The 19740-nt window shown below is 34.8% G+C and overlaps 2 protein-coding genes across 2 annotated transcripts; one reads left to right on the forward strand and one right to left on the reverse strand.

Annotated features, from left to right (window-relative positions):
* Window positions 1–171: 171 nt before the first annotated feature.
* LOC145640142 (squamosa promoter-binding-like protein 2) lies at window positions 172–5735 on the forward strand. The gene is made up of 6 exons (XM_081691451.1): window positions 172–420; window positions 2285–2412; window positions 2608–3406; window positions 3568–3704; window positions 4334–4585; window positions 5095–5735. Exons 3-6 carry the CDS (start codon window positions 2715–2717, stop codon window positions 5400–5402), a joined length of 1389 nt encoding a protein of 462 aa, XP_081547577.1. The 5' UTR covers window positions 172–420; window positions 2285–2412; window positions 2608–2714; the 3' UTR covers window positions 5403–5735.
* Window positions 5736–11802: 6067 nt separating this feature from the next.
* LOC145640144 (ranBP2-type zinc finger protein At1g67325-like) lies at window positions 11803–17237 on the reverse strand. Its single transcript, XM_081691453.1, has 10 exons — window positions 17080–17237; window positions 16768–16813; window positions 15629–15744; window positions 14234–14513; window positions 13556–13632; window positions 13247–13292; window positions 13036–13145; window positions 12851–12875; window positions 12601–12752; window positions 11803–12373 (listed from the first exon to the last, which is right to left on the reverse strand). The coding sequence occupies exons 1-10, from the start codon at window positions 17086–17088 to the stop codon at window positions 12371–12373; spliced, it is 864 nt and encodes a 287-aa protein (XP_081547579.1). The 5' UTR covers window positions 17089–17237; the 3' UTR covers window positions 11803–12370.
* Window positions 17238–19740: the final 2503 nt, after the last annotated feature.

Genomic DNA, 19740 nt, shown 5'->3' on the forward strand with positions numbered 1-19740 from the left:
ACCAAGTAACCCCTAAAACACTACCAAATAACCCCTATAACCCTAACCAAATAATCTCCATCACATAGTTGTGTATGGTTAAGTTCATGTAAAAAAAAAAAAAAAATCTTATTTTTAGTAAAAATAAAAATATAAAATCCCACACATATTGTATGAATATTATTAGCTGTCCTTACATAATCCCCCCAACCAATAATTCTCTTTCACCTGTCTTTCTCTCTCTTCAGCTTCACTCCTCTCTCTCTCCCTTTCATGGCGTCTTATTGAAATTGGTGAAAAGTGGAACACTAATTATTAAATAGACCCAGATTTTTTTTTTTAATTTTTTAAAAAAGGGTAAGCTTTCTTTGAGCTTTTCTTACCTAAAATTGATGAGATTTTTAGAGAGAGAAAGAAAAGATTATTATTGTTGGCTAAAAGGTATGAACTTCCAGACTACTTATTTACCCTTTTTTTTTTTACTAAATTTGGGCTGTTCTTCTTCTCTTTTAATTAATCCAACTAATTTAATATTATTTTGATTCTGATTCAGTACTTTTTTAAGTATATATTTATGAGTAATTTCTGGGTTATTTATATTATTCTCCTGTGTTTATTCTGCTAGTTCGTCTTTTTTTTCAGTGCAGATTGATAAGATTGAGATAGTTACTTATTTAGGCTAAGCATAATTTTATGATTTTATTTCTTGTACTGGGTATTTTTTGCAATTTTGGTCATGATTTTCCCAGGAAAAAAGTTTTAATTTTTGATTCATTGATTTCTGTGATTTGGGTTGTTTATTTTATAGTCTTATACTTGTATTTTTCTGGGTTAGTGAACATGAAAACGGTGTCGTTTCGCTGCTTCTTTTATTTTATTTTTGCGAGCTAATACAGTTTATTTTAAAAAAAAAAAAATAGTTAAGCCCTTGAAGTAGAGCAAGAGGCAAAAACCCAGAATTTGGGTTTTTGTAAATCTTTTATATTAACGATGATTTGCGTGAACGTGTGATGGGTTTTTATTCTCTCCAAAAGCTGGGAACTTGACTTTTTGACTACTCCCTCCGTCCCATAATTACAGGCAAATATACTATTTTGGGTGTCCCAAAATGTTCCTCCTATTACTAAAAATAACACCCAATCATTACTTACTTTTTACCTTTTCCATACAAATTACACACATATCTAATAAATCATTACTTACTTTTTCACTTTTTCATACAAAATACACACATACCTAAAAAATCATTACCTACTTTTTAACTTTTCCATACAATATTCTCTACTTTTTATCAACATTCTTCACTTTTTAGCTTTTCCATACAATATTCCTCTACTTTTTCCATCCTCCTTAAAAACCGTACTTTTTAGAGTTATTTGCCTGTAATTATGGGACGGAGGGAGTAGTATTTTTTAAGAAATAAAATTAATAAAATGTTGGGATTATGGGAAAGATCATACTCACATTGTAATGTGTTTAATATTATAATTTTTATTAGTATATACTTGTAAAAAAATAAAAAATAAATGGGAATCCACTTTGTTCATATTTAAAATTTGTCAATTGGGTATTTCAAGAAAGGGTAAATTGTTTGCTTAATATTTTGATGGGTCATTAAGCATTAAAAATCTAGTAGGGTTTTGGGAAGATGGGGTCATTTTAGATCTGCAATGATTTGGTGGGCATCCTGTTTTAAAAGGGGTTTTTGGGTTAAAATTTAGTAGCGTTACATCTCACTTTAATAGACCACATTGTGCTTGCTTTCGTATTCGAGAGTAGTAAAAGTCGAGTAAAGGTAAAAACTATCTATTCATTATAGGGTGGCTAGTTGCCAGTCTTGCCACAAATAATTGGAGAGAGAGAAAGTGAAGGTTATGGGTGGTTGTATGTTATGAAGAAATGAAACAAGCTAGGCAACTCAATTCTATAAAACGAGGTTAAATTAGTTACTTTCCAAATAGGTTAATTGGGGGATGGTAAAATTTCTATAAATGGGATTATAAGAGTACAAAAAGCTTAGCAATTTACAATATAAGTAGTACCTTTCCCAAGTTTGAAAGTGGGTTATATTATTGCTGGCATTTATGAAGCAAGGTGATTAAGTTTTATTAGTAGGGGATTGGATAGAATTCATCTTATTATTGTACTTGAGCTTGATAACTTTGAGAAAATAAAAGTTGCAGAAAATGATTGGTACTGTTCATTGCATTCTATTGACTTTGGTTTTGTGTTCTTATATTGTATTTACTTTTGTTTTTGGGTTGTAAAAATGGAAACTAATACTTGTTGGTTTACACAAGAATAGGTTCCTTTAAGTTGTTTCCGAGTGCTACGATGCATCCGAGTTTCTGTATGAATTGAGGCGACGACCATGAGGGATTTGTGCTGCACAACTGCTGATTGTACTCTGCCTCTTTTTCTTTTCAATTAAAGGTATGACTTATTGTTGTGTATTGAGGTTTAGTTATGGTGTTGATCCGTCGTGAATTTGTGATTATAATGGTTAACTCCTGTCTGAATATCAAATGTTTGTTCATTTATTTTGTTTCTTAACACCAATCATGTTAGTTGTTTTTAAGGCCTGCTTCAAAAAATTTGAAGATCTTGCTGTTATATTGTTTTTTGCAGTTTCAATCAGTATTCGATGATATTCAGCCATTCAGGTTAATTAGTGGAGAGATCTAGTCTGTTCTGAAGCTTCAGGGTTATTCTGCTTTCAAAGATTTTTTTCTTTGATGAGTGCGATTTCGATGATGGAATTGAATGCAAAAAGTCCCTTCCTGTGGGACTGGGAGAACTTAGTCATGTTTAACACAAAAGCAGCTGAAACACCGAAAAAATTGCAGTCGGATTCTGAAATTGAGGGAATAGAAGGATTTGAAGCCGGGTCTTTCTATTCTTCTGGTGGTTGTAGTGATGGTGGTACGGGTTCTGATCTGGGATATGCTTCCTCGTCGAAGAGCTCAAAATCAGCTTCTGTTGATTCATCCGCAGACAGAGAGTTAAAAGGAAACCAATTTTCATTGGAGGCAACCGATTGTTTCCAACAGGATCTTAGAGGCAAGAGAGATTTGGTTAATAGTTCAGGGACAACAAGAGCATCACCAACAATTGAAAGCTCAGTGGCTTCTGGTGAATCTTTGATTGCTTTGGAACTTGGGAAGCGGACATACTTTGAAGATGTTTCTGGGGCCAGCAATGTGAAGAATACTGCTCGGAGCTCTATTCCACCTGATTCTGCTGCTAAGAAAACCAAATCTTCATCACCCAGCATAGAAAATCCGCGTTGCCAAGTTGAAGGATGCAACCTTGATCTTTCCTCTGCTAAAGATTATCACCGGAAGCATAGAGTATGTGAAAATCATTCTAAAAGCCCAAAGGTTGTTATAAACGGACTCGAGCGAAGGTTTTGTCAACAGTGTAGCCGGTAAGCTTCTATGGCAACTGAAAATATTATTATATTGGGGGAATCTCGCTGCTTTCTTCTGCTTATTGATATCTAATATCTAGGAGATTGCATTCATTTTTAATTTGTGGTAGTACGGTATTTGGTTAAATCTCTGATAGTACCTGACCCTATTATTGTAGGTTCCATGGCCTTTCGGAGTTTGACCAAAAGAAGAGAAGCTGTCGTAGGCGTCTTTCTGATCACAATGCACGTCGCCGGAAGCCAAAGCCAGAGGTCATTCAATTCAACTCAATGAGGCTGACATCCTCCTTATATGGTATTATTTGCAGCCTTTTCTCCTTAATTTTGTCTTTCACATGCTCATCCATATAGTTCTTCTATTCCTTGATTGTCAATTCATAAATAGTTTTTCATTTGGGTAATTTCCTTGTTGGAGGTCAGCAGTGACCGCTGTTAGTCTGCGTTATGTTTCTGTGTGATGTGTTCCTACTTCCCATGATTAATTGAAGTCATTGACCGAAGTTGCCCATAAGCTAGTTCAATAAGTGTATCATACAAGTACTACATACCTCCTCTTGTTAGTCTCAACATTCGGTCTTCTGTGCAGTTAACGTATTTAGATACATTTCTTTCACCCTGGAAGTTAGTATGGGGAACGTCAAACTCAAGTTATTCTGTTCGTTTATTAATCATATTTTGCTACTTTGATATTGGTACTTGTAAGAATATTTTTTCTTAGCTCTGGTACACAAATTTAGCATTGTAGACCCAACCTCACTGAGCAAAAGATCAGGCCAGTTGGGGTTGATGGGTTCACCTTTGTTTCTGCGTCCTTAGATATGTTCAGTCAATTCATTGATGTGCTGCTATCTGTTGAATAAATTAAAAGTTAAACTAGTTCGGTAGGGCCTCAATGGTTGATGTTTCTTATGTTTGATATTGCAGAGGGTAGGAACCAGCTGAATTTTGCCTTTGACCAGGTACCTATGCATCAGACTAGGCATGGTACCTGGGATAGTGCAAGAGAATCCAAGGTTACACTGGCGAAACCGGGATTTTTTACTACCATGAAAACCGGGGGTACTGATCAGCTGCATTCAACCCACAGTGGTCTGCCAAGTCCGACAACCAAAGTCTCTCCTGTTTCGACCCAACTATTGCCATCCAAGGGTGTGCCATCTGATGTCTTCCAGCGAGGTATATGCTCATTCCATAGCCTAAATTTTTGAAGTGATATTTCCAATATGAATTTGTCATACGAGTAGTAGTAATGTCTTTAAAAGACTAAGATGTTCATCCTATTGTTCCGAAAAGTTGCAAATTCAAACTAAATCACCCTCCCCTGTTCCCCCCATTTTCTTTGCTGGATGGGAGAGGATTATACATTCAGACATTCAGTGGGGGCAAGGGGAAAAAAAAAAAGGAAAAGAAAAGGCTCTAAATTTGCATTTCAAGATGTAAATTTAAGTTTGAAGAATACAGGAGAGCTCCTTCTAAAACAAAAATATGATTAAAAATAGAGGCTTAACATCTTCGAGTACTAATTAAATATCTGTTTTCTTTTTTCATTGTAGAGCAACTGACTGCAAAGCATAATAAATTTTTACTTCATACTGTATGTATAGTGTATATATAGATGATATTTTTTGTTGCTGTCCTAAACATAATATCTAACCAAATGCTTGGAATTGGCTAATAATCTGAAGGTTTACCAGTCTCTGTGGCACCATCCAACTTGGCTGCAGCTCAAGATTTCCGTGCTCTCTCTCTTCTGTCAACAAGTTCTTGGAGTTCATGCGACCCAGAACCTCCTGCACTTAACCATTCTATGCATACAAATCATGCCTCATTGGCTCCGTCTTTGCCTCCCATGCATCCATTGCCTCTAGGTGGCCCTCCCATATCATCGGAGTTCTGGCAAGCTGATCAACCAGCCTCAGGTGGTCCTGGATCTCACTTCTCGACTTTCCAGTTGTTCAAAGCACCGAACGAGTCCAGCTTCTATCTTTACTAAATTGCAGCTGATATGCTGAGTAGTCGAGTAGTTTATGTTATTGCTGCAGATATGAAGTTTTTGCTCATCCTAGACCATAAAGTGTATGGAGTTTTAAGTGGTTTGGTGTGAGCTTGGTTATTGTAGCTGATTATTAAGCTCGACGTCTATTCTAAAATTTAGTTATGCTTAGCAGCAGACTGTCCTCTGATTTCTTCGGGTAAAAAGATGCTTGTACCTGTATGATTGTAGTTGAGGTTTTCTGACGATTGGTTCTTGTCTGGCTTTGTCAGACTTGTTTTCAATTTTTTAGGTTCACTTTGAAACTATGAACAGGTTATGCTTTTGTAGTCTCGTCTCTGTATATCTTGCTTGAGTTCCTTTCGTAGTGTTGCTTACCAGTTTTTTTCTTTCTGCTGTATAATTTTGTCCGAAAACCATAATTGGTCGCGTATGATTCTTGTCTCACAATTTTACTCTCCTGAACGCGTCCCAAACTACTTAAAGATGCTCATTAGTAAACCCGAAACTACCTATTATTGCTGGGTTTTTCATCTGCTGAAATTGAAGAATATAGTACTCTTTAATCAAACTTAATTTGACAGAATGTTTATTGCTTTGTTTTATTGTTTGAGGCTAGGCATGCACATAGAGGTAAGTGCATCCAAGGGTGATTTTTTGCTCATTTGATATTTTATTTGTTCAAATTGACCAGAAAATACACTTAAGGTTTTAAAAATTAGTACGTAGAAAATAAACTCGATCTGTAAGACATAAAAACTGTAGAAGGAAAACAACCTAAGTTTATACATCAACATGAGGTCATAGATAGTGAAATCGATATTTAGAGACTAACCAAAATATAAAATTAATCGTTAAAAATTATGACTACCACCAATAAACTAGTAGTGAGACTACAATTATGACTACCAAGTAGCCAACTACAAATTCTAAAATAGACCTGGTCTACATTAAGTTTATTGTAGACCAACTACTGTCACGTGAGCTTTCTACGGGCAATTAATTTTCGTTGTTTCCCTCGCTTCATTACTCTCATCTTAGCTCTACCAATTTTACTCTGCCCCATTTTCTCTCTCTACCATCTGCATTTTTTTTTTTTTTTTTTTTTTTTCACTTCAAAGATCGAATTACTCTCTATATGCACACTTTCAAGCTCTGTGATCTTCTTCTTCAATGGTGAAACGCAAGGTGGTGGAACGCCTCTTAGAGCGCGAGGAGGTGGAACACAAAACCGTGGTAAAATCTCTTACTTCACCTTGATTTTTCAACTTTGTAAGCTTTTTAAGGCTTTTTTTTTTTTTTTTGCTTGAATTTTTGTTCATTAAAAACGAATTAGGGTTTGAATTTGTTCAATCCATGTATAATTATAATTATAATTAAATTGAATTTCGTTATTTTATTTTTTTAATTAGTTGTTTGATTTAGGTAATTAGGGTTTTGATTAAATTTATCAGAAGGTGTTTGTGGTGGCTGAGTTGGGCGAGTGAGGCGAGGGTGTGGTTGGCGCGAGTTAAAAGTCTAGGTTTAAGTGAAGTTTGTTAGGGAGTATAAGATGTATAATGTTGTTGTTGGTGCGACTTCGATTTTCGAAGGAATGTATTATCGTAGTAGTTGTCTGCCTCCTGCTTCTGGCAATGTCAAGATTAATTCTAATAAAGCTTTAATGGAAGGTGTGGGTGTGGGGCTTGAGGCTGTTGGTAGGAACAGCGAAGGGGAGTTGTTGGCTGTTAAACTTGATGGAGAATGATAAAAAATCTTACAAAATTATCTAATTTCCACAACCTCTCCTCCTACTAATACCAAATTCCTCCAGTGTACCAAATTATATAAGAGTTTTATGTTGCGGAAATGCACAACTCAGGTAGCATTGACGCTAAAATATTATACAGCTCATTTCACATATCAGAGTAAAATCTTCCTTTTACACCCTGTTCCACATATGTGATGGTTGCGAGAATGCGAGGTTCGAAATGCTAGCTTGAAATCTGAGTTATGTGAAAATCAAGCTCATATGTGATGCTTGAATGTTTGTAATGCTATCAAGGAGACGAAATGGCCGTTGATGATATTATACTTGCAGGAGAGCAATGTGAGTGTTTTTCTTTTAATCATGTTAGACAAAATGGCAATGTGAATGCGAGTTTCCTGCTAATGATGTAGAACAATCCTTTGCAAACTTTTTCCCCAAGGCTTTTTAGCTTTTGTGGATTTAGACTCTGGTTGATTTAATAATATTGCTTCCATGTTTTCCCCTAAAAAAAAGCTTTATGGGCATGATATATAAGTGACAAAAGTGTAAGTTGGGTTAGTTTAATCCATTAATTTTACTTAATTAGTTTGATTAGTTGTAGATTTAGTTTGATAAGCTTGTATGAGTTTTGTCATGCTATATCTTGTTCTTCTTTAAATTAGTGAAAATTGTTCACTTTAATTTAAAAGCCTATTAGCTCAATTGGTAGAGCATTGTGCAGCTGCTCAATGATGTAGGTTCGAATCCTGCATAGGCTATGAAAAACTGATTATCATTAAAGGGTGACTTCATTTAAATAAAGGTTTCGAATCATAACAATAGTGACTGTATAAATTGGTCAGTACATGTGTAAATATGCTTTGATTATGTTTAAATAGGAATCACCATGCATGAAAATAGTATTACTACAAAAAATAACTATATTCAAATAGGATTATTACATGTTAGAAAAAGGTCACTATATTCAAATAGGAGTTACTACATGTAAAAAAAATATCACTAGATTCAAATAGGGTTACTACATGTAAAAAAAAGTTCACTATATTCAAATTCTACATGTAAATAAAAAATCACTATATTCAAATAGGGGTTACTTCATGTAAAAAAAAGGTCACTATACTCAAATACTACATGTAATAAAAAAATAAAATAAAATAAAAAAAAAAAAAAAAAAGGGTCATTATATTCAAATAGGGATTACTACAAGTAAAATAAAGGTCACTATATTAAAATAGGGGTTAATCACCACATGTAATAAAAAGCCACTATATTCAATTAGGGGTTAATACCATGTAAAAAAAAAGGTCACTGTATTCAATTAGGGGTTACTACATGTAAAAAAAAAGGTCACTATATTCAAACAAGGGTTACTACATGTAAAGGGTCACTATATTCAAAACTAACCTATTTATTAAAATGGGTCACTATATGTCTAAATCTTATTAGCCTATGTAGGACTTGAACCTACATCCTCTGTGCCAATAAAAATATACACAGTGCTCGACCAATTGAGCTAATAGGCTTATAGAGTTTTTAACTATATATGATTCTCCAAATCCTACAATGCTTTATTATTAAGGCATTAATGTCTCTGAGAACAATGTTTATCATGTTCCCTTCTTATCACCTAACATACATAAAAGCATTAGATATCGATCTGACTATTTTCGGCTAAATAAAAGAATAACGTATACATGTTTTATTTGCATATACCTCATTCTTCTCGATCACAAGTTGTGGGACAAATTATACCACACTCCATTCACAATTGAAAATAATATTAGAAGCTAAATAAGTTTTATCAAAAGCAAAAGAGGGATAATACCAAGTCATAAGCCTAAGCACGTGAGAGTTAATTGAAGGCAGCCATCTACTATATAGCTGATTGTGGAAACTCAATCAACTAGCTATATGTATAGTGACCCTTATAATAATATAGCAACCTTTCTCATACACTAATGTCATAATAGCCATAGTGACCTTTATTTAAGCATGTTGCTAGCCTCATCCCTCTATACTTCCATTTCACATGCCTTCAAAAGGGTTAAACTGGTTGTAAACCATATAAACCCTAATTTTATTTCTTTAATTTTTTAAAATCATTCCCATCATCTTTTCCACACCAAACTTCACTGCTAACGTTGGACAATGAATAAATCAAAAAATAACACAAATCAAAATTCTACTCACAACGTAATTTATGCAATTTTCCATAAGCTACATAAAATTACCAGAACTAAGTAACTAACACCATCATCAATCATTTAAACCTCAGATTATACACAAATGAAACCAAAATTGATCAAGAAAGTTTTAATTGATTAACGTTTTAGAATAATTAAAAGCCCTAAGTAGAGAAAAACAGATTGATTTGGGAAGAATTAAATCGAATTAAAAGCATAATCAATTTTTATTCATGATATTTGCAGAAAATCAAAATAAAGAGTTATTGATACCTTCATTGTTATTTGTGTTTGATTCCGATTCAAAAACCGATTTGTTGAGACAATTGCAGCAGAATTTCTCAATTGATGAATTTGCATCATAATTTCGGCGACGATGTTTGTAGAGGAGAGAGAATATAGTTCATTTTTTTTAACGAAGGAATACTGGATTAGAAGGGGTTTTGTTATAATTGGGCTTGATAGGTGTGGGCCGGGTTATTTTCTTCAGACAACAGCACGTGAGGACATAAGGTCCACAATAAATTTATTGTGAACCAGGTCCACCCAAGAATTTTTGGTAGCCAACTAGACAAGTAGTTGTAGTGAGCTACAAATTATGAAAGTGCCAACTTCGATTTGTCACGAACCAACTTGGTTCTTTAGTCTTGACTAGGTACTAAGATTTTATTGTTACGTCGTTGTCTGAATCATTTTTGAGAGAGTGTTCTTCGATTTGTTTAATCATTTTTGAGAGAGTGTTCTTCGATTTGTTTATTCTAGACCACGTTTTTTGTAAGAGTGAAATATCAAATTATACCACGTTATGTATGAGATTGATATATCATGTTCTGCCACAAACTTTATAAATGTACTTCTTTCATCACATATTAGTTGCAACTTTGAGGTATTGTATACAAGACATAAAAAATTTCTTCGAATTTATCAACACGCTAACTATCGAGGTTACATAGGTTCAAAGCGTTTTCTAGAGATTAATAGGTACGTACACATTTGTGAAACTAATCCGAAGTAAGTAGTGAATAAAATTAAAGGTTCATTCAAGAACAGTTGTTTTTATACAGCAGAATACACAATTTATAGCCAGTTCATATGAAGTGGCGAAAAAAAAATATACAATTAGGGTCAAGTCCAGTTTCTCCGACGTGCAGCTTTGGTTTTTTCCCCCCAGTGAGATTAGGTCAGATGCATCTTCGTCTACAATTGTAGCCACACTTGTTTTTCTTTCTGCAAATCAAACATAAAATAATAGAACACCCTCCCTTTCCCCTTCGGACTACCAAGTAATACAAGTAAAATATTACCAGTAAATAATATAGATAATTCCTTGTCAATAATAATAATAATAATAATAATAATAATAATAATAATAATAATAAATAAAATAAAAAAATAAAAAATAAAAAAGAATTGAAATGTTTTCCTCCAGTAAATTATAAATTTATCCTTAAGAACAGAACTTAAGTGGCTTTTAATCTAAATAGTACTAAAGTATCCCCATGACATAAGATAATACTCCATACGACATAGCTCGTCCCAAGTCCTGCCCTCGCCCCTCCCCAATCAAACTTAAAGTCTCAACCCCAACAATAGGTACAACATTTGGAGATCTCACTACTGCTTAAAACTTGAGACTCCAAATGGATTCATCTAGCAGTCAATTACATGCCCTCCCTAGTAGCATTTCCCATGAGGTATACGCTCCATGTTGACATTATTCGCCATCTCCGATTTCAAAAGTTAATATTTAAAAGTCGAGTCTTTAAAAAATGCAAACTTGGCATCACAAAAGCACTATGTATTATAAATCGGAAAAAAAAAAAAAAAAGAAAAAAAAAGAAAAAAAAGAAAGCACTACGTATTAAAAAAATCATTCAGAAAATGTTGTTTAAGGTACATTTTCACAAGTTAATTTGACGATGCCAACAAGCAGTCGGACAACAGCACATATTGGACCAGAGGCCACTTATGGGTCCAGTAGCTAGAAAGTCTGACCCACAAAAATTGGTCCAGAGAGTCCAATAATTGCTGTAGATAATTGCTTATCGCGTCGTCAACAAAAATATAGATATGAGTATATGATAGGTAGACATGTAGAAAATCAACATAGGCCTTGCCAGAAATTTGAGAGGTTTCACAACAATCTGTTGCAAGAAAAAGCATCCACAAGCCTAGATTCGACATTTTGAAAACAGATAGACAGAAAGTAGGGTGCAATGATAAATCAACAAAACAATACGCCAAAAAATAACGAATAGCATGAGATGATGAGGGTCTTAAATTATTTACAGACTTCTCACAAAATGTGCTGCAAACAAGACTATGGGCCACAAGTCAACTCACCCAAACTCAAAATTATGCGACCTGAGCTAAATTGACCTACCAGTTAAAAACCTCCAAGACACTCGAATCAAAGCTGAGGTAAAAACAATATGAGCATAAAATTCATGTTGCAGGACAAAAAACCTCAAAAGTAACAGCTGAGTTGGAATTAGCAAGGTGAAAATGCAGATTCTGGGGTACAAATAAGGAGTTGTTCTCTCTGAACCACAACTGTGAACAAAGATCGCTGGAAAAGGATAGCTTTAATCTAGGTACTAAGACAACTACAAGAACACTTGTATTAAAAAAATCCAATATTAAGTGACCCAAGAAAACCCTGGACACCCAAGGACCGTATGCTGCATAGACAATAAAACTAAAAAATTACTGAAAATACAGACTGCAGTAGCTAATTTTCCACTAATTGAAAATACGCAGTTGCATGCTGACATAACCTCTAAATGAATAAATTCATCTCATAGTAACAATACCTAATCAGGTAAAACTTCGCCAGAGTGCCAGACTTAGCTGGACAGAATAAAAGGGATCCACAAAGACATCACAACAGATAATACAATAACTCGACACAGATTATGAGCAAGGTAGAGTGACCGCTGCAATAGGAAGACGACATGACTGACTTTCAGACACCGATATTGAGCATGCTGGACGACAACTCTGGACCTTCCCAATAACCAGACATGTCCTAGTACTCACTGGAACAGTAGACAATTGCGAATCAATAAATGCATGGCTTCACAAGATACCAAGAAAAAAGTAAAGACAATTGGTGAAAATACCATAAATGCCATACTTGAAACCTCATCCTAATCAAGATGAACATATATATGCAAATGACAAGACAATATAAATCTGCAGATAATGCAAAAGAAATACAGACAAATAACCCATTTGACACACGAATGTGCAACCCACTACGGACCTGATCGTTGCCATCTGCTGCAGGAGAAGGTGATTTATTTTCCTCACATGGCTTATCAGCACCACAGTTCTGCCTATTGCACTTAGTCCTAAATGGATAGTTTATATTACCACATTTTTCACACTTCCAGCTTCCTTCAGGCATCTTTTGCTCTGTTGATTTGATGAGGCAAGCAACATGTTCAGTTAACATTTATGCAGACAACACTGAAAACATAAAACTGACAAGTATTATACATTCAAAGACTTACTTGAACTTTTCTCTGGTTTTGGAGCCTACAATTTTTTTTGAATGCAAAGGGAAAAGAGAAAGAATCAGGATCCTTGAACTTACAAATTACGTTGTACACACACAGTAAACAGTACTGACAAGCGAAGAGTGCAAAAATATGTATTCTCTAATAAATACAAAAGATGTTAGAGAAGCCAATATAACCTGGGCACCAGGCTTTGGTGTGTTGCACTTCCTCATATTGCAAACTGTTCTGAACGAGAAATTCACGTTTCCACATTTAGGGCAAGTCCAGTCATTGTCTCGTGTGCCATCTTGATTAAAGAACAGGAAACACTATGTTAGCCCTGGCCAGAAAGATAAATAATAATGCATACTTTTAATTAAGATCATCCCTAGAGTAAATATATTAAACCTTTTTTCTGAGACTTGTCATCTGGAAAAAATCCTGGTCTTGCGCCCTGAAAAAACAGGTAGCATCCAATAAACTACTAGCAAGTTGCGAGATGACCACCATCGATGGATAAAGCATATCATTAAATTATATTTTCACGTGTCATCTAATTATATGTTGCACACATGTTATCTTAACCGCAAAGCATGAGACTTGGAGGTGTGATACTAAATGAGTGGAAAGAACCTCAACAGTTGGTGGTCAAGATTAAAACATTTCTTGGTACCACACAAAACATCAATGCTATTATTAGTTCTAGAAAAGACATACCATGGGAGGGGGAGGCATGGGTGGCATGCCCATGCCATAACGGTCCATCATTGGTGGAGGGACACCATACATTCCACCTATTAAAAAATGATTAGAGAAGTTACTACTAGCCTAATAAAAATGTATCAAAATGCTCAATCAGAAATAAACATGCAAAAAATTATCCAAAGCAAGAAGATTGGTACTATTTTTAAATTTGTCCTTATAACCAACCTTCGACAATGTAGTGTCAAGACTATCAACTTAATGTTATCCATAAACCATCAAAATACTTAAAAATAAATAAATAAACAACAACAGCAACAAGAAAATCAATAGTTCAGAAATCTTAACAGTAAATCTGCATCTTGACAATTAAAATTATAAACTCAAATTACCTTGACTCATACATTTAATTACATGTTAACAGGTAAAACTTGGCAGTATAAAATAACTAAAGCCAGTAATAAATAGCCAAACAAATACATTAGGATGTAAAAATAAAAATGAAAGAGTCAGTACAAAGGGCAAGTTTTCATAAAAATCCGTCCGAACAAAAATAAATAGATAAATAAATAAATAAAAGAATATAGAAAATGGTACTTTCACAACATAGACTGAAGAGAAGCAGAGACATCTTTCCCCGATTATAGAATTAATCTAGAAAAAGATAAAGAAAGAGGCAAGAAAAGAAAATACCATTTCCCATCATAGATCCACCAGAATATGGTGGTGGTGGTCCAGACAAAGGCATTGGTCGGTAGGGGCTACCTCCAGAGATGCGATTTCCATAATTATAATGGTATGCTGATCCCCCGGAATATGGAACATCATAAGGAGGAATCGATGATCCATTAAAAACAGAAGAACCATAAGGTGGCATTCCCATGTACATGGAAGAAGGTGGAGGTCCAGATCCTCCGTATGGTGCATTAGAAGAGTAAGGCTGGGGAGGCTGCATTGGCCTTAATGCAGGTTTCTGTAACATGCAAAAATCATAACAAAAAAGTTAACTGGGATCAAATTGGAAGAAAATTGATTAGCAATGAAATAAACAGCAAATGATATATTGAAAAAAAAAATCAATATATAGCTGGAGTACAGACTATCACAATACTGCAGGCACTTGATAGTTGACATTACATTCCAAGCATCCAGAATTTCAGTTTCTATCGGGTAAAAAAGAAGAGAAGAGGAGGAGGGGGGGGGGGGGGGGGGGGGGTAACAATCAAAGCACATCCCCAGCTATGTCGCATTATAGTTGCCACAGTGAAAAAAAACTCTTGGTCCCTCCATTTCATAATACAACATTGCCCCTTTTTTGACGTTAATTTCGAAAAATGTGCTCAGTAAACAATCATTTGAAGAAGATAGTTTGAAAATTCATCCAACGGGAGGCGCATATTTTAAAATCTTACTCTCCTCCAAGATCATCTCCAATTGTGAGACTCAAATCGGGTTTAACCCCCTTCCCCCTCTCCCCCCCTATAACGACCATTAGTCTCGTGAAAGTTTTCTATAACGACCATTTGTCTCCAACATATTTCTATAATGACCATTATTTTAATATACAATTAATGGTCCAGATCATCATTATCCAATGGTAAAACTCTCCTATAACAACCATTAGTCTCATGAAATTTTTCTATGCTACCTAATTCATTATTTCTTTGATAAATAAGAATTTGTTTCTCCCGTATAATGAGACCTACTAAACAATTCTATCAAAAAAAAAAAAAACCTGCTACTTCATATGATGGGGGGTTCTCTTTTGACAACTCTCTCTTCATGTGCCCCTATTAGCCCTCATTAGAAGTGTTCAAAGACCCCCGCTCCCCTCATACACAATGCTCTATGAGAAAAAAGAAAAAAGGTGTTGTCTAGGAACATGGGAGATGGGCAGATAGCAACTAGTACTTGTTTTATGAAAAAAAGGATATAGCAGGTATTCTAGAATGTGAAGGTAAAATTAGTACTCTACTTGAAGAATCCTATATAGAGGCCAAATAGTTCAGTAAAATGATGGCAGGAAAGAGGAAAAAAAAAAAAGAACACCAATATATAGTGATACATAGATTTCATAGCACATCCTACCGCATTGTGATCAGCTGGTCTGGGCTGTGTACAATTTCGCATGTTGCAGGTTGTTCTAAACGAGAAATTGACATTGCCACAACCAGGGCAAGTCCAGTCATCTTCCCTACGACCACCTGTGTATGAAATGGATGATGTAAGTTACAAGGATAACAGTTTTAAGAAGCATAACTTAAAATAGGCCACAATCACTCTTCCAGCTGAACAAGCTTAAATTCCTCAACTGCCAAATTACACATCACAGTTCAAAAATTAGGTTCATATTTCTTGACATAGTTTCCACCTCCTCTTGTCACTTTGTCAGTAAATTATATGGTCAGATAACACACTAGGTGAACTCGTTATATAGTCGATTTAATGAACTTAACCTTAAGTTGTAGAAAATAAAAGATGAATGGCAAGAAAATGCAAGATTGATTAATAATTTCCCTTTTAGTCTCTTTTTGTTGTAGATATATCTATGAAAACATGTTCGACATGGGTGTATAAAAACCCCCTACTCAATTCTATGCGCTTCAACCATCAAGTTCATACTGCACTAAACCCTTAAAATAGTTCTTCATAATCTTTCCTCCCCCCCTCCCCACAACCCCATTCCGAATTTCCAATCTAGGGACACTTGTACCTTGCCCGACTTCAGTTGAAGATATATAGCCCCTCAAGTATCAAAGCACAGGACGTGCCACACAGTAGATTATAGTGGAACATTTTGCAGTACCAGAAAATCGATAACTTCAGTCTTCAGCTATACTAAGATGACCAATTGATCAAATACTAACCGTTGAAGACAGCGCTAGCTACACACTATGTAATATGTATGGCATTGGGCAGCAGAAGGATATTAAGTATTTATACAATTATACGGAGCATAAATTATGTCGTGTTTTTCCTATAAGTTAATAATATATAAAACTAGGGAGAAGCCAAGAAATCATACAATATTTTCATCATATCCGCCAATTAATTATGTTTTCCATATTTCTCATAAATGAAAAAAAAAATCAAAAATAGTACTCCGTACATAGCTACATTTTTTATGTCAAATTAAATCAGAATAACTTCACTAACTTAAATTGTTTAGACAACATCAACAACAACAAAATTAATTTCAATAAAACCCTAGAAATTCGAATTGTTACCATCTGTTCGAGCACGCTTGGCGTTTGAAGGATTTCTGTTATCCACCTGAGAACATCAATCAACCAAATTTCAATAAAAACCCTAACAATTCAATGACAGCATATCCTAAATTAAATTAAAGAAAATCTCCAATCAGAGGACAAATCAACAATTACAACCTCAAAAATTAAAACTGAATAGCAATTAAAATCCTAAGTAATATCGAAACAAATCAAAACGAAAAAAAGCTCAGAATTAAAAAATCGAGCCAAGAAATTAAAAAATTAAGCTTCGAAAATCGACATTGATGAAGAAATGAGAGTGAGGATTACCTGAGACATGTCGAGCGAGGAGAGAGAGATCGAAGAGAAGGGTGGATTGGTGAAGAGTGAGAGTGGAGGAGAATTAATTCGATTAAACAAATTAGGGTTTGTTGTCGTAGAAATTGGGAACGAGGAAGTAAAAACTAAAAAGGGAGGGATTTTATTTTATTATTAAAAGGAGTCGACTAATAAACATGATAGTTGTTGGTGATTGGACGAGGCTCACGAGAGGGGTGCAACAAGTTATGAACTTGGTTTTTCGTAAGTTATGAAACATTTGGGTAGCATTATTCTATAACGTTTTTCGTCCCGTTAAGACATTACTGTGGTCCAATTTTTTTCTTTAAAATTTCTTTTTTTTTATTTAATTTAATTTTTTATTTTAATGCTCTGAGCTTTGGTGCAAAAGGTGCACTTATGAGTCACGAACTCAAGACGGATGGGAGTAAGGCTATAATAAGATGGTAAGGATCAAAACGCTGAGTTATCTAAGTTGAAATTTAGGTTGTATGTGAATGTGATCACTATTGGCAGAGTCACATTAGTATTAGATGGAGCTAACATATGCCATGTGCACTTATGAGTCACTAACTCAAGACGGATAAGAGTAAGGCTATAATAAGATGGTAAGTATCCTAACTTTGAGTTATCTGAAAAAAAAAAAATTAAACGGGTAGTAAATATAATTATTAGATTTTAGGTGGTAGCAAAATAAAATAAAAAAATTAAACGGGTAGTAAATATAACACAAGATTCTTTCGCTGGTAATAAATGTTAATTTTTCCTTAAATAAAATGAAAAGAACAAGAGCTAAGAAAATAAAGATTGCATGGTCAAAGGTATAAAAGAATATGCAAAAAAATCCTAGCTTGCTAATCAATCAAATACCTTATGAAAATCAATAAAGCAAAGTTATTTGAAGACATATTTCACTTGATTAACAAAATCTTATTTGCACGACGGTCCAAACTAAATATGACGGTAAGGACTCAATGTCTCAATTGCTCTTATGATCCAGTATATGTCAATCATCTTTTTGAGCCTTTTATATTTTGCCAGACACCCTTATGAGTTCTTCATAGTTCGAACCCTTTGATCATTCACGGTGAATAATTGGGCGACAGGCACAATCACGCCACTTTATTTGTGAATAAAAAATAAGGAGATATCAGTTAATTAAGTAAAAGTTTCCTAATTGATGAAGATGCTGAATAACAATGTATATCAACATTAATCAATAAAGTTTCTTCAACAATATATACTACCTCCGTTAACGGTTATTTGCAACATTTACCAAAATAGGGTGCTACTTATTATTTGCAACAAATCTATTTTTTTCTTAATATGGTAACTTTTTCTGGTAAAATGACCAGAATACCCTCATTTAAAAATTATTAACACATAATACTACATATAATTACAAATTATTATAACTCTAATCTCACTTTTAATTTTCTAACTTTTCCCCTCAAAAAATCAGATTAATCTCATCTACCCATCATCTCTCTCCTCCATCTTCATCTCTAAAATCACCATCTCTCATCTTTTTCGATCTTCATCTTTTAGTTCACCATCATCATCTTCTCTCATCTGTCATCTTCTTCCCTGTTCATCTCTTATCTTCTTCCCTCTTCATCTTCTTCTGTATCGTCATTTCTTCTCAGATCGTGGTGGATGATAATGGTTTGTGGGTGGGTTTGGTAGATTAGGTGGTAATTTATGGTTCGGGGGTTGTTTTTGTGGTTTGTGGGTGGGTGTTACTCGCGGATGGTTGTTTCAATTCGTGGGTTGGTGTCAATAGTGGTGGTTTTGGGCGGTTCGTGGGGGTAGTTTCGTGGATGGGTTTAGTTTTTGGGTTTCAGATTTAATGGTTCTAGGGTGGTTTTCGTAGTTATTGTGTGGTTTCCGTGATTCTTGGGTGGATTTCGGTGGTTTGTGGGTGACTTTCGTTGAGTTGTGGGTGGCGTGGGTGGTGGTTCGTCGGTTATGGGTGGATTCCGTCAGTTCGTGGGTGGTTGTCGGTGAGTTGTGGGTGATTGTCGGTATTGTGGGTGGCGTGGGTGGTGGTTCGTGGGTTCTAGGTGGCGTGTGGTGGTTATTCTGGGATGTTCTTTTTAATTGGAATTGATTTTTTTTAATTAAAATAATGTAGTTAATTACATATCCATAACTTTCAATAATCATGTTTAAGAAGTTTTGCCTAGGAGTCCGCGCATGTCCCTTTCGTTGCAAATAACTGTTAATGGAGGTAGTATTAGATATACTTCTAGCCAATATAAATAACATACTTTTGTAATAGAATTCATTGGAAGATGGATGTTAGCACACAACTATGCTAGTACTAGGTTTATTTGTTCCCTCTAGGTTTTCTCCTTGGGAGAGTTTTTTTTGTTCTTTCGGGTTTTTTCCCTTGAGGGTTTTACTAGCTTCCATTGTTAGGTTTTTTCAATTTCTTTGAAGGTTTTCCTTCTCTCTTCTCCCTTCTCCCTTTTCTCTCCATCTCTACCATTTCGTTTCCTCTTGGTCTTAGTTGTGAATCTTTGTAGGGGCTTCCATTGGTATTTTTACCGGTGGTAAGCCCCAAAAACATTTCAATTGCTTTCAATAAAAATCTTATATGATAATTTTTCTCTTGAGTTTAATTTCTTTTTTGTGTTTGTTTGGTGAGAA

The sequence above is a fragment of the Chenopodium album genome, chromosome 1, assembly GCF_948465745.1.
Source record: "Chenopodium album chromosome 1, dcCheAlbu1.1, whole genome shotgun sequence".
Classification (NCBI taxonomy): Eukaryota; Viridiplantae; Streptophyta; class Magnoliopsida; order Caryophyllales; family Amaranthaceae; genus Chenopodium; species Chenopodium album.